This window comes from Mytilus edulis, chromosome 3 (assembly GCF_963676685.1).
Source record: "Mytilus edulis chromosome 3, xbMytEdul2.2, whole genome shotgun sequence".
NCBI lineage: Eukaryota > Metazoa > Mollusca > Bivalvia > Mytilida > Mytilidae > Mytilus > Mytilus edulis.
Genome location: NC_092346.1, coordinates 20,945,290 through 20,959,904, shown reverse-complemented (window position 1 = coordinate 20,959,904; position 14,615 = coordinate 20,945,290). Strand labels below are relative to the sequence as shown.

Genomic DNA, 14,615 nt, shown 5'->3' with positions numbered 1-14,615 from the left:
ACGAAATTTATGCGAAAAAAATGATAAAATCATGCACAGAAGACTAAGTTTATGATTTTTGTATGCATTGGTTCAAGAATTGGAATAACATTATTTTTCACCGGTCACTCGTTCATATAGACTTCAATACAGTAAATTGACTTTATACAGGAATATTCTCAAAATTTTTGTCAAAATCAAGCACAATTTGGTATTTCAATGTTTCTCTTAAAATAATGTACCAAATTGTTATGCGAATCGTTCTTGCAGACAAGACTTTTATAAAATGACATATTTCTTAATAATTTATTTTCTTGATTCAATGACTTCCATTATGATGTGAATTATATGCCCATATAGTTCAGATGGTTTGAATTTATTTATAAATATGAGTGTAAGGACATTGAGAGATTTTGAGAAAAAAATAAAGTGTATTAGAATCAGAAATATAATTTAAATTGAATATACCTCCTTCTGAATAATTTATTGCATTATAATAAAAGCCCCTTTTGAAAAGAGAAATCTTACTTCTGTCAGATATAATTAAGTAACCTGTGCTGGACCACAGATAGATGTATATTCTAAGAATCTTCTGTTATAATAAGTTGACCTAACCTTGCGATGTTACTGCTATATATAAAAGGGTATCTTTACAGGGATCCAGTTTGGACAAACGATGAAGGAATATGTTGTCGAAATGTTAATAATGAACTTCACTTCTTTGAGAATAATGATTTTGGTAAGTGCCTATTATGATCTATTATAGATTTAAAATGAAAAAATAAAAATAAAGGCTTCAAATTTTGAACCAATTAACATTGCTTGCTTTAAAGGATGTTTGAACCTTTGTTTCAAAATAACAAGATTTTGAAAAGACTGTTACTAATTGGTAGTAAATAAATAAGTGAACTGAAAAAGGACAAAAGATGAAAAGCAGAATAATTATATAGTATACTAAATTATAGAAACTTTAACTACATATATGTGAGAATGTCTAAGATTTGAAATGAATCATCATAATAATCGAAGTGTGATATATGGGCAGAGGAATGAAGAAAAAGCTATAAAAATTGCACTTTAAATGAATTGTGTATCTTACCCAGCTAGCACATTCAAAATCAACTCAGAAAGTTAATTTAGTAAAATGTTGTGTAATATCTGCCACTGGATCTATTAAGTTTTAAAGCATGAAAGGGTTATAAATTAAGAAATAATTCATGGCAGTCGTAGACACATACCCGTAGCCAGGGGGGGTTCGAGGGGTTCGGACGAACCCCCCCTTGAAAACTAATAAGCACTGTTAAAGTCGATGTTCTGTTCGAATTGTGACTGTTAAAGTCGAGTTTGTGAGTCAAACGAACCCCCCTTTGGAAAATCCTGGCTACGGGCCTGAGACTTGTTTTCATTTAACCATGGGTTGGGCATTTATATTTGATTATTTTACCCTGAGCGTTAGTGAGGGGTAAAATAAGAATATAAATGCCAAACCCATGGTTAAATGAAAACAAATCTACGGCTGCCATGAATTATTTTGATTCTAATATGATATATTCGGTAATTTTGTTAACCGTGAAAACCCTATACATACGATACTGTTTTGGCTGTTCCGTTTTACCCAATTTTGATAATATTAGTAATATTATATAGTTCAATGATTATTTTTTCTTAATCGCATTTTTCACTTGTATATTTTCTTCCAATGTAATTTTTTTTCGTTCTCAGGCGTAAAAGAAGCCTTAAAATGTCCAGTATTTACATTTGATTTTTTGTTTATGGAAACTTATCTGTGTGTCACCTTATTTCGTTGCCATGCCAAGACAATAACATCATTTCGGGGAATTTTGTTATATGACATTTTACCATGTAAAATAAATTGAAATGGATTAAATTGAATATATTGCTGTAGAATAGAGATAAATACATTGTATCCGAATCTTGGCCTATTAAACTGCAGATTTTGATGTCAAAAATTGAGAAAACTGGCAGTTTAAATAAGTTGGTCATAACTCGGAACAGATGTTTTTGTGTGTTACTGCGTTTGCACGAAAGGTAGATATATTGTGATTATACTGGTTGACGATAATAGGTTGTCATATTAGAATATAGTTTAACAAATGACTTTTTTTTTTTGGAGTATTTCCAGAACTTTTAAGTTTGTTGCAATGGTATATGCAAGGGCTCAAAGTCTTCTTATATACAAAATTATATCACCTTTTCAGAATTACTTTGACTTGTATAATTAAAATGATTTATATACATATATTTGAACAGATAGTATTAAAACCAAGTTACACATGCAGAAAGTGTCAAGTTTTGCTTTAGCTGTGAGTGGTCCTCCATATTATGTGGCTGGTTATGTACCAGGAAGTAAGGTAAGATTCATGTGTGTACATTTGATTTTTCTATACTGATAATTTTTTATGCCCCATTTATGGGCATTATGTTTTCTTGTCTGTGTGACCATTCAATCATCCATCCGTCTGTCTGTCCTGTTTCAGATTAAAGTTTTTGGTTGAGGTAGTTTTTGATGAAGGTGAAGTCCATTCAACATGAAAATTAGTACACTTATGTTCCCTAAAATATGATCTTTCTAGTTTTAATGCCAAATTAGAGTTTTTATCCCATTTTCACAGTCCACTGAACATAGAAAATGATGGATGGGGCATCCATGTACTAGGGACACATTCTTGTTACAGACAATTTTGGAATTTTTTTTAATTAATAAAGATACTATTACGTGCCTGTCCCAAGTCTGGACGTGTAACTCAGTAGTTGTAATTGGCTGTAGTTCTCTGTCAAATTTGTTTTTAATTCATTATTTCAACATTTATCACCCAATTGGTTTTTATTTTTAATTGAGACCAATTTCGGAGTCTATAATAGTTGCGAAAAAAATCCAAAGTATGCCAAATTAGAGTTTTTATCCCATAAAAGTATGCCAAAGGCTATTTACACTTCTTCCTGTAAAGGTAAAAATATTGGCCGAGGACCAATAACAAGGCCAATACAGAAATACACGTAATAGTATCTTTATTAATTAACTACAGTGTTACAATATTTTTTTAATTTCATTTCAAAAGAGATAAATATTTTTACCTTTACAGGAAGAAGTGTAAATAGCCTTTGGCATACTTTGGATTTTTTTCGCAACTATTATAGACTCCTGCATAACGAAATTGGTCTCAATTAAAAATAAAAACCAATTGGGTGATAAATGTTGAAATAATGAATTAAAAACAAATTTGACAGAGAACTACAGCCAATTACAACTACTGAGTTACACGTCCAGACTTGGGACAGGCACTTAAAATGTGTGACAGGGTTGAACAATCTTTATATACTTCTTTACCAGTATAAACATGTTTAAAAGATTAAAAAGAATTGATTTAATTTTTCTCAAAATTCCAATAGGAAACATATTTAGTAGTAAATAAAATAATGTCTTAAATAATGTTTTTTTTTTTTACCACAATGATAAAAACAATTTAATTGAAATTTAATCTGCAAATTTGTTATTTTAACAATGGAAAATAATCTTATCTTCAGGATATAAACTTTCATTTTTTAAGTTATTCAATAAGTACATGAATATTATTTGATAGTATGCCAAAGGCTATTTACACTTCTTCCTGGCAAACTAATCATAGAACAAAACAATTGATCATCAAAAGTGTCATTTATATTATGATATTATTACGTAAGTATTTCTGTATTGGCCTGAGGCGAAGCCGAAGGCCAATACAGCTGGCCGAGGACCAATAACAAGGCCAATACAGAAATACACGTAATAGTATCTTTATTAATTAACTACAGTGTTACAATATTTTTTTAATTTCATTTCAAAAGAGATAAATATTTTTACCTTGAAGTGGAACTATCCAAATCTCAGTTTGTTTCTTTTTATTAGATGCAATACATAATGATCTGGTGCTGTTTCCAGGTGTCTTCGGCATTTTCTCATCTGATGAATTTTTCTACCCTTTTCAGTCACTATAAAGTGTTAATTAAATTTAGATGCAACACATAAATAGTAATTGGAAAGGTACTGCCATGCATGTGTTATGCAGAAACTAATTTAAAATCGATGTGTACAAATCGTGAAATTATGAGGTCGTCAAGCTTTGTGATAATCTACTCGTTCCCCAAACCTGAAATAGTTCTATTGTCTGCTTTCAAAATACCTTTTAAATGATTGTGACTGTCTTTCGCCTGAAATGTATGCCATACTGACATTTTTAGCATGTTTAAGTTATAACTAAATGACAACTGCATCTTCAAAACAACTGTTTACTTTCAGTTCGTGTTTATCGTGACTTTCGATGTAAAATCTAGAGACGTTCCGAAATCCTGCACTTGTGTCAACTCGGCCAATATAGAATAACTCGGCCAATACAGAAAAAAATCTATATTGGCCGAGTTATTCTGTATTGGCTGAGTTAACACATTATATTGCATAGGCAGTTTTCATCATATTAAGTCCGATAACAGTGAAGTTAATTAATAAAAATGTATATTGTAAGGGTCAAATTCAGTATCGATTCCCTGACTTATTCTAGTGTTAACCCTTAAATAGCATTGTTTTATTGAAAGTACACAATAAAGGCACAGAAACAATTTGTGTGATGTCATGTTAACGAACCTTCATTAAATGTTTAAAACATTTCAAACAAGTTTGGTGCAGTGATGGTGAAAATTCAAATGCACAATCAAAAGAATGATTTTAAATGAAGTTTTGGTTTCAATATTCTGCTTGAATCAATTAAAACTTATATATTGCTGTATTGAATGTGGTCTTCATTGTTTCTTGTATAAGATAATTGGACCAGTTGTCCAATGAATATTTTTTTTTAAATTTCTGTAATATATTGAAATATAAATGATATATGATACTGGTATTAAAATATATATGATATTGTTTTGTTTTTTTATTCAACTTTTATGTAGGGACAACCTTCATTTATTAGATTATATAAATATCCCAATTTTGGTGGCCAAGGAGCTGCCATAGCCAATAGAAGTTTTTATAAAGCTGAGGATGTGAAGATGTTGTGGAACAATGCAGGAACAGCATTATTAGCCTTAACTTCTACAGAATTATCTGATCAGTCGTACTATGGCGACCAGGGGTTACATTACATGAATATAAATGGTGATGCATGTCTTGTACCAAGATGTAAGTCATATAGAGATCTAGAAGATGTGATAGGATATAGTTTCATAAACATATATATATGTGGCAACAGTAGACAACTGTCATTGATATTCATATGCATTTTCAAATAGTATTTCATCAAATAAAGTCTCTTCACTGCTGCTCAAAGCAAAAATATTTCGAAACCTGGCGTAAGTGTTGAGCTGGTTAAGCCTAAAAGGACAAAAAAAAAATCTTAAGATGTACAAGTAACATAAACTATAATATAAGCATGAGGTAGATATATTCATACATACACATATATAAACAAATTTAATGGTGACTTGAACAGAAGAAAATAACTTATGGCAGATATTAATTCAGTGATTTTGTTTCATCTAACTTTCCCCCACCATGAACATTCCAACATCCTTTAAACAACCTATATACTGATTTTCAGCTGAAAAAAAATCATGGTGCATATTTTTATTTAATTAAAAGTGTTTTGGCATTTCATGACATGATTTCTTATTACCAGAGGTTGTCAACTAAAACCCAAGGTTCAGATTGCTCTCCTGTGACATAGATATTTTCTTCATTGACGCGATGTCTTAATGTATTATTCAATTTCAGCAAAGAATGGACCTATTTATAATATTGCTTGGAGTCCAAAGTCTACAGAATTTTGTGTTGTATATGGATGTATCCTTTTCTACTTGTATAATGTAATTTTTTATTGCATCTTTCTTTGACTTGTTATCAATGTTCATAGCTCAGAAATTTATTATTGAATATTAAAGAAATTTTGGTTAATTTTCATAGTGACTGATTAAAATAATTTCGTTTGTAAAAATATGAGAAGTTCATGAATATAACTTGTTTCCAGATGAAAACGTTGCTGTCTTTAATCAGAACTCTTAAGTAGATACACGGAAGGATTATCCTGATATAACTGAGGATCATCAATAAATTGCAGACTTAGTTGAGCTTTTCAAGTGTACATTATAATTTCTTTTCTCATCACTTGGCGTCCATCGTCCGTCGTCGTCGTTAACTTTTACCAAAATCTTCTCTGAAACTACTGGGCCAAATTTAACAAAACTTGGCCACAATCATCATTGGGGTATCTAGTTTAAAGAATGTGTCCGGTGACCCGTCCAACAAACCAAGATGGCCACCATGGCTAAAAATAGAACATAGGGGTAAAATGTAGATTTTGGCTTATAACTCTGAAACCAAAGCATTTAGAGCAAATCTAACATGATTGTTTATCAGGTCAAGATCTATCTGCCCTGAATTTTTCAGATCAATCGAACAACAGGTTGTTGGGTTGCTGCCCCTGCATTGGTAAATTTCGCACAATAACTTTAGTATAAGTAAATATAAATCAATGAAATTTAAACACAAAGTTTAGGACCACAAAAGGAAGGTTGGGATTGATTTTGGGAGTTGAGGTCCCAACAGTTTTGGAATTAGGGACCAAAAAGGGGCCGAAATAAGCATTATTCTTGGTTTTCACACCATAACTTTAGTATAAGTAAATAGAAATCTATGAAATTTAAACACAAGGTTTATGACTATAAAAGGAAGGTTGGGTTTGATTTTGGGAGTTTTGGTCCTAACAGTTTAGAAATAAGGGGCCCAAAGGGTCAAAAATCGAACTTTGTTTGATTTCATCAAAAATTGAATAATTGGGGTTCTTTGATATGCCGATTCTAACTGTGTATGTTTGATTTTAACAAAAATTGAATTCTTGGGCTTTTTTGATATGCTGAATCTAAACATGTAATTAGATTTTTGATTATGGGCCCAGTTTTCAAGTTGGTTTAAATCAGGATCCAAAATTATTATATTAAGTATTGTGCAATAGCAAGAAATTTTCAATTGCACAGTATTCAACAATAGCAAGAAATCTTCAAAATTGTAAGTAGCAAGAATGTTCAGTAAAGTAAGATCTACAAACACATCACCATCACCAAAACACAATTTTTTCATGAATCCATCTATGTCCTTTGTTTAATATGCACACGTGTATAGACTAAGGTGAGGAACACAGGCTCTTTAGAGCCTCTAGTTTCATTGTAACAATTAAAAAAAGCATGGAAATGTCAAGTTCTAGAAATTTATTTGAACCATTAAATTTTAGATTTTTATTAGAAATAACTATGTTGCTATAGCTTCATTGGATATATGAGGTAAATTTGTTCTCAGATTTCTTAACACTTGTCAGTTATGCCTGCTAAAGCCACATTGTACAACATGAAGACGGAACCTATCTTTGATTTTGGAACGGGACCAAGGAATAGCTGTTTCTACAATCCACAAGGGAACAATATCCTTGACTACTTTATGAAGCAAAAGACTCAATTTTTTGTCTCTAAATCTGTAAATTTGTATAGTACATAATTAATAGCTGGAATTACCAAAAATAATGGACAGATTACACGTGACAATCCAACAAACACCTACATGTACTCCTCTGGAATAAAAACCAGAACAAACACCACTTTGGACAGCCTCACTTGGTACTTATGCAATGTGGATAGGTTTAACGTCCACATAAGCCTGTCTATCAGCATACCAATATACATGTAGATCTCAATCATAGATGTTATAACACACAATTACACAACTTGTGCATTCCATTTACCAACAAGGAGACCACAACCCTGATAAAGAAAGTAAACGACAGCACACAATTTAAAAAGAGCTGAAGCAGCCTGTCTTCTTAGTTTATATTTTGAAAATCTCAGTTTTTTCAATTAATTTAAATTAGTTAAGATTAGTAATTTTTACATTCAGTTGTATTTTGTTAAACGATGTAAATCTAAAGAAATTTGGAGAAATATTTACTTTAATCAATAATAGAAATAATGGAATGCCTATCATCATAATTCTTAAACTTAATATTTTTGTTGAATTGTTTCCTTAACTGAGACACTTTTGTGTCTGGCAGGATTTGGTAATTTAAGAGGAAATTTGGAGTTTTGGGATGTCAAACAAAAACGAATGATTACTCAAACACAGTCTCCAGATACTACAAGTTTTGAATGGTGTCCTGATGGGGAACATATATTAACATCAACTTGTTCTCCAAGACTCAGAGTTGCTAATGGGTGAGATATTTGTTCTTTTCAAATCATGTTATATCTTATTCCAATAATAGGAAATAAAGAGATATACTTCAATGCGACTGCAACCTGTCAACAGAAATATCCAAAAGACACCTAGAGAGCAACACAGTCTTTAAGTACATGCAGTATGGGTTTTGTACATTTTTGAAGTCCATGCCGTTTAAAACATCCTGTCATATGGTATCTGATCGATAGATGTCTCTGGCGATCACACATCATCTATATATTTTGTATTTAGCAATAAACAGGTGTCTATACAAAATGTGACGCTGTAAATCATTTTGAGACTTTAAAAGTTTGTTAGTCTGAGATCGTTATGTACAAACTACTAAAATTTAGTTTAAACGTAGGGTAAGTGCAACAGCTTTGTATTTATTATTGCTCTAAAGAAATTGATATTTTATCCTTACAGCTACAGAGTATGGCATTATACGGGTACCTTATTGCAGCAAGTTTTGTTAGAGCAAAACCATGAATTGTGGGAAACTGCATGGCAACCAGCACCTAAAGGAGCTTACCCAGAGAGACCTATCAGATATGGGGTAGTACAAGCTCCAGTTGATGTACCTCAACCAGATGGTAAAAATCTGTTAAACACCCATAGTCAGATTCCCAAACCCCATCCATAAGGAACTATAAACTAAGTAGTACTAACATCTGAACAGGAAAAATTTTTTCACAGTATTTTGGTCATTTTTTTGGGGTCATGAGTCTTGATCACTTTTTCAGAATGTCAATACAAATCATCACAGTTTTCACAGTTTTACTATCTGAATGCTATTTCAGACTTGTTTTGTAATAAATCAAAAGTTGAAGAAAGATTTGTTGCATGTAACAATTTTGAATTGAAATGCTTTTAATGACTGAAAAAGGATATCTTCTATTATGTCCAACTTCTTGTTTGGTTTGCTAAAATCTTTATCTGTTGGGTTTTGTAAAGTATAAAATTTCTTGGAACTTAAGTTTTATGGAACATACGTTTAAAATATTAACAATTGAATTATTGAACAGTTTTCATCTTTTCTGGTAATTTCATTCTAACGTATTATTGACGTATTCAGTTATCTTTTGTTTACATATGAACAAGAATGTGTCCCTAGTACACGGATGCCCAATCAGCACTATAATTTTCTATGTTTAGTAGAGCGTGAAAATGGGCTAAAAACTCTTATTTGGCATTAAAATTAGAAAGATCACATCATAGTGAACATGTGTACTAAGTTTCAAGTTGATTAGACTTCAGATTCAATTTTTTTGTCGATGTAGTATTTGATGAAGTTGAAGTCTAATCAACTTGAAACTTCAACTTCATCAAAAACTACATCAACAAAAAACTTCAACCTGAAGTAGGACATACAGACAAACAAATGGACAGACGCAAGATCAGAAAACATAATGTCCATAAATGGGGCATAAAAACAATCTTAAAGTACTAGTGCAGGATTGGGAATGACCAATGTAATCTAATGTGCCTTTTATTCATGCGTCTGTATGACCTTGTCAAAAAAAAATCCTGCGGGCCATCATGAAATTTTTAAAATTAAGTGATATAATTAAAATTTCAGTCAAACAAAAAGCATACCGTCCACCTCAAGCAAGAGGAACAGAGGCATCAGTAAAACTACATGAATATGAAGCTGCATCAGATCCAACGAAGAAACTAAATCCTGGTCATACTGGTGGTAAGTCCATATTTTTATTGCTAAAAAAATGCAACATTCATGTTAAGTTTTCTTTATTATGTTAATCATATAAAAATAAACATTACCTTCTTTAAGAAGTGAAGATACTCTTTTTGAATACAATTTAAAAGAATGTTGATTATATCATTAATCAAAACTGAAAATTAAAACCAATCAAGTCGATTGGTTGCAGGAATATAATTTAAGCAAAAATGATGATCATAAAAATATATATGCATTGCCCAAGCTACAGTAACAAAATATATCAATATTTTGATAATCGTCAAATATTTATACTGCCCAGGAGGCCAGGACATCAACTTTGTGGGGCTGTTGACTTACTACTGACGTGATTAGTGACCTTTAATATCCATGAAGGTCTTGCACAGTCATTTATGGCATAACAAATACTTTGACTTTTACAGAAGAATCTAAGGCAGCAAGTAAAAACAGAAAGAAGAGGGAGGCCAGGAAAGCTAAGTCAGCACAGGAAGATGGTGTAAGTTGTACAGACTTAGAAGTAATTTATTTATTCTTGTGGATACATATTGTTAGGCCAGATATGCAAGGATTGTTTTTCCATATTGTTTTATTTATACATATTCTTTGATGAAAGGTTAATATGGTTGATATTAGTATCAATACCATATATATTCTGACAAAAATGTGAAAAATTTAGTATTCAAACTTTTATTGAAATACAATTATACTTAAAAGTTGTTTAATTTTGAAACCTACAAAGCATGTTCAAAATAGATTTAGTTAATGCTTTAAAATAATAAAACGGTTAGAATTCAGCTTGAAAAGCTGAAAGTAGGTTGGTTAGAACATCTTTGTCTATTATATTACATTTTGTTTGTACAAAATGATTTTACAATGATTTTAATATAAATCAGTTGAATGCAGATTTAAAATTAATATTATCATGTTGAATAACAGTCATACTCTGAGCTATGAATTGACGTAGAACAAGTAACTATTGTTGCAGTAAGATTGACCACCATGATAAAATACTTCTGTGTTGATACTTTCACTTATTAAAGGTTTAAATCTGTTTCACATGTATAACTATTGATCTGAATTGATGACTGATTTCAGCTGGCAAATACACACTTGTTTGACCAATATCAATTCTACTTCAGTGAACAATTACTAACAACATTCAAATATATTTAAATAGCAAGCAGAAACAGAAGCTACAGCCAGTGTTCCAGGAGGACCATCTCTATCTGACTTAGGACGGCCACAATTAACTGGGGATCCAGAGGTGGACAAGAAAATTAAAAATTTAAACAAAGTAGGTTCTTTAGAATATGTGTACATTTTGTAGCAAAACAATGGATAACATAGTCAGAATTTCTGATGTTGGTGAAAACAGCTTGGAAGTGTAAGATTTATTTTGAGAGTTAGCATCAAAATTTGCCTTGATACTGTTTATTTTTAACAATGCCTACGCGCGTCTGGTGTAAATATAAAATTGAGTCCTGGTATCTATGATGGGTTTATTTCTAACAGAAATTCAGTTTTAATATAGATTTTAAGTCTAAGGCATTGGATGAACAGACAGTTCTGTTTTATCTATATGCAAAAGCCTACAATGACATATAGAGGTGATATGTTTGGTTGGAATCTTAGGTTAACATACCTTCCTTCCAAAAAAAAAATCCCAAAAAAAACCAAGAAACAAGTTTTGTTAAGGGCTATGTTATTGTTTTAATATGACAAAATAATTGATTCATTTTTCTTTTTCCGATGAACATGCTGAGAAAAATATTTAAAAATTTAAAAGTACAGATACTTACCAAGCAATAGAAGGTTCATGTGTTGTTATTAAGTACAATGGGGTAGAATATTTTAAAGAAAGTATAATATCAATTACTCTTTATTCATTAGTGTTGATGTTTTTTTTTTCATTAGAAATTATCTGCAATACAAAAACTCAAGGAACAACAACAGGCAGGAAAACCACTGGAAAAAAATCAGGTAAACATAATAAAATCAAGATAGTGTCCTTGACCTTTGCAGGAAGTTGTAAATATATTGTAGCTGTGCATTTGCTATTATGAAATAGTTTGAGAAATATTTATCATTTTTCCAGACATCTCCAGTTTCCATTAGACCTTTTTTGCCCTAGCTGTAGTAGAGGGGGCACAAAGTTTTACCCTTGTCCGTCTACTTAAATATGTACGTTTGTCCTGTACGTCCCAAAATTGGTTTTCATTCTCTTTTAGTTTGCCTCAAATAAATGTAAGTTTGATTTTGATGGCATCACTTTTACCGTTCAAGAGTTATGCCCTTTACAAATTTTTCGTTCTTTTACTTTAGTTTGCCTCAACCAAAAGTTATGAAACTTATACACAATACTTATTACCACAAAACACAGTTCCAGTTTGTATTTTGGTGGCATCACTTTTACTGTTCAAGAGTTATGTCCCTTTATAAATGGAAAAATTGCTGAATTTATCATTTCTTTTCTTTAACTTTAGTTTGCCTCAACCAAATGTTATGAAACTTATACACAATACGTATTACATGTACCACAAAAGTCAGATCAAGTACAAATTTGGGTAGCGTCACTTTTAACGCCTTCAGTTATGTCCCTTTATAACTTCATATGATATGCAAGCAGGGACATCATTGGTGTCCCATGTACGCAGTCCCCATTTATTTCTATATATTTGAAACATTTTTTTCCAAAAGTAGTATGTCCCACATTAAAAGAATCATTGAGAAAACGCAAGTGCAATTTTTTAATTTGCATTTATTGTCTTTAAGAAATGCGCTACCTCAGGCATTCTTCTGGAACAGAGTAATGGTCCATTATTTTAATTGTAAAAATGACTCTCATATGTTGCAATATGCAATAATTTATAAAACCTTCAATCAAATGCATTTCCCATTTTAATATGTTACCAATGAAAAAAAAATGGTAAATTTTGATATTGATGATTTCACCATTGCCATTCAAGAGTTTTTGATCGGAAATGGTTTTTTTTCTGTGCAATAACTTACTTTAAAACTGTTCAACCAATGCTTTTCACTATGGCTTTCTCAATATTTTGTTTTCGGAAACGCTGATAGACTGATAGTGATATTTCTACTGATCCTGCTGTAGTTATATCATGCTGCATTAAATCTCAGTCCCTCATATAATAAAATATTCTTTTGTTTTCTTTACAGTTGGACAAATTAAAGACAGAAGAATCTCTGCTAAAGGAACTCAAAGACTTAAAAATAACTTAAATAGTTCTCTGCACATTTTCAAGGAATTGATTTACTGTAAAGCGTATATCAGATTTAATATTATGTTGCATGCAATTTACCTTCTTAAAAGCTGAATAGATACATGTTCAGGTTTGTGAGGTGTTTTAATAATAAGAAAGACAATCTTTAATTTAATACTTTCATTGAATAACTTGTCGACTGCATTTCAAGGTGCATTTTTTTTAATTTCAAAATGCCAAATAAGTAATTGATTATGCATTTTTTATTGAAATTGTTATGTTCAGGAAGATTATTATTATGATCAGAATATTTGGTTAAATGAGTATTTTTTGTGATTTTACTTTATTTGCTCAAGTAACTAATGTTTCAAAAACATATGGCATGTTAGATTTTTAATTTGAATACAGGAGAAATTCCCTGCTATCTTAATTGCTATCATGGTTGAAGGTATGTTAAAGTTGTACTGTTGTAAGGATTACATATGTTTCTCTAAAATAAAGAATTCAATGGAATGGTAATGTTTGGTGTGACACCAGCCAAGTTTTAATAAATCTTACAAAATTTTAATTTCTACAGTAGTCAAAAAGGATGATTCATGACATAAATTTCATCTTCTGATCATTAATATATATTAAGTTTTTTTTGCAACATCAATTTAGAAATCTCAATAATTTGCCACCATTATACATTTATACACTGTTAAAAATCTCCAAAGCTTTCTGTTTATCTACTAACTTACTAAAAGCTGTGATATATAAAATAAGTGTATAAATTATTGCTTTGTTATTGAAAGAAAAAAGATTTTTTCAAACAGTTTGTTTTGTTTGTCTATTCATATTTGTGAAAAATACAAATGCAACAATTTGCCAGTGCCTTCATTTAAAGCTATAGAAATACTTGATAAACACACACATTATGCATGCAACATCATGGCCACAAGTCCACTCTCTACCAAAAACTTTATAGAGAACTAAAGATTGAGCAACACAAACCCTATCAAAACCTAGGAATGAAGATGAGTAAGTTGTTTCTGCTCCACCAGTGATGTTTCTCATGTAAAAACATGGTGACATGTCAAATTACAGAAAAGTGGAAAACATCTGTAGTCATTCAAACCTTTATAGTGTCTGTAGATTGTTAGGAAAGATGACAATTTTACCATTGGTTCAATAGCTTGCATTATAGCAGCAACCCTGTATCTTGGAAATTTTAAAGGGAAAGAAAAGCTTTGAAATATCGTTTCAACTAGGAAAAACTCTCACTGTTAATGTCAAGATATGAATTATATGTACCTATATTTTCCCCCCTCAATATTTCAGAATAGATGTGCAATCAACAGTTGGGTGAAGTTGAAATCATCCCTTCATTAATTTACAGACGCCATTACGAGTTGGTTTACTGACCACTCAGTTTTTAAAAATTATTCTTCTTTAAATTTTTGGAATAAAAAGTTATTTTTTGGAT

The 14,615-nt window shown here is 31.0% G+C and overlaps 1 protein-coding gene across 2 annotated transcripts in view; it reads left to right on the top strand.

Annotated features, from left to right (window-relative positions):
• The window catches only part of LOC139514186 (eukaryotic translation initiation factor 2A-like), a 31,623-nt gene extending 17,659 nt beyond the window's left edge, over positions 1-13,964 (top strand). For both annotated transcript variants that reach the window (XM_071302992.1, XM_071302991.1), the window contains exons 6-17: positions 636-718; positions 2,251-2,351; positions 4,924-5,152; positions 5,744-5,812; positions 7,341-7,442; positions 8,052-8,226; positions 8,657-8,823; positions 9,810-9,926; positions 10,352-10,425; positions 11,107-11,223; positions 11,844-11,909; positions 13,107-13,964. In XM_071302992.1, coding sequence (XP_071159093.1) covers positions 636-718; positions 2,251-2,351; positions 4,924-5,152; positions 5,744-5,812; positions 7,341-7,442; positions 8,052-8,226; positions 8,657-8,823; positions 9,810-9,926; positions 10,352-10,425; positions 11,107-11,223; positions 11,844-11,909; positions 13,107-13,169 — 1,363 coding nt within the window. In that variant the 3' untranslated portion in view covers positions 13,170-13,964. The remainder of the gene's footprint in view (positions 1-635; positions 719-2,250; positions 2,352-4,923; positions 5,153-5,743; positions 5,813-7,340; positions 7,443-8,051; positions 8,227-8,656; positions 8,824-9,809; positions 9,927-10,351; positions 10,426-11,106; positions 11,224-11,843; positions 11,910-13,106) is intronic.
• The last annotated feature ends 651 nt before the right edge of the window (positions 13,965-14,615 follow it).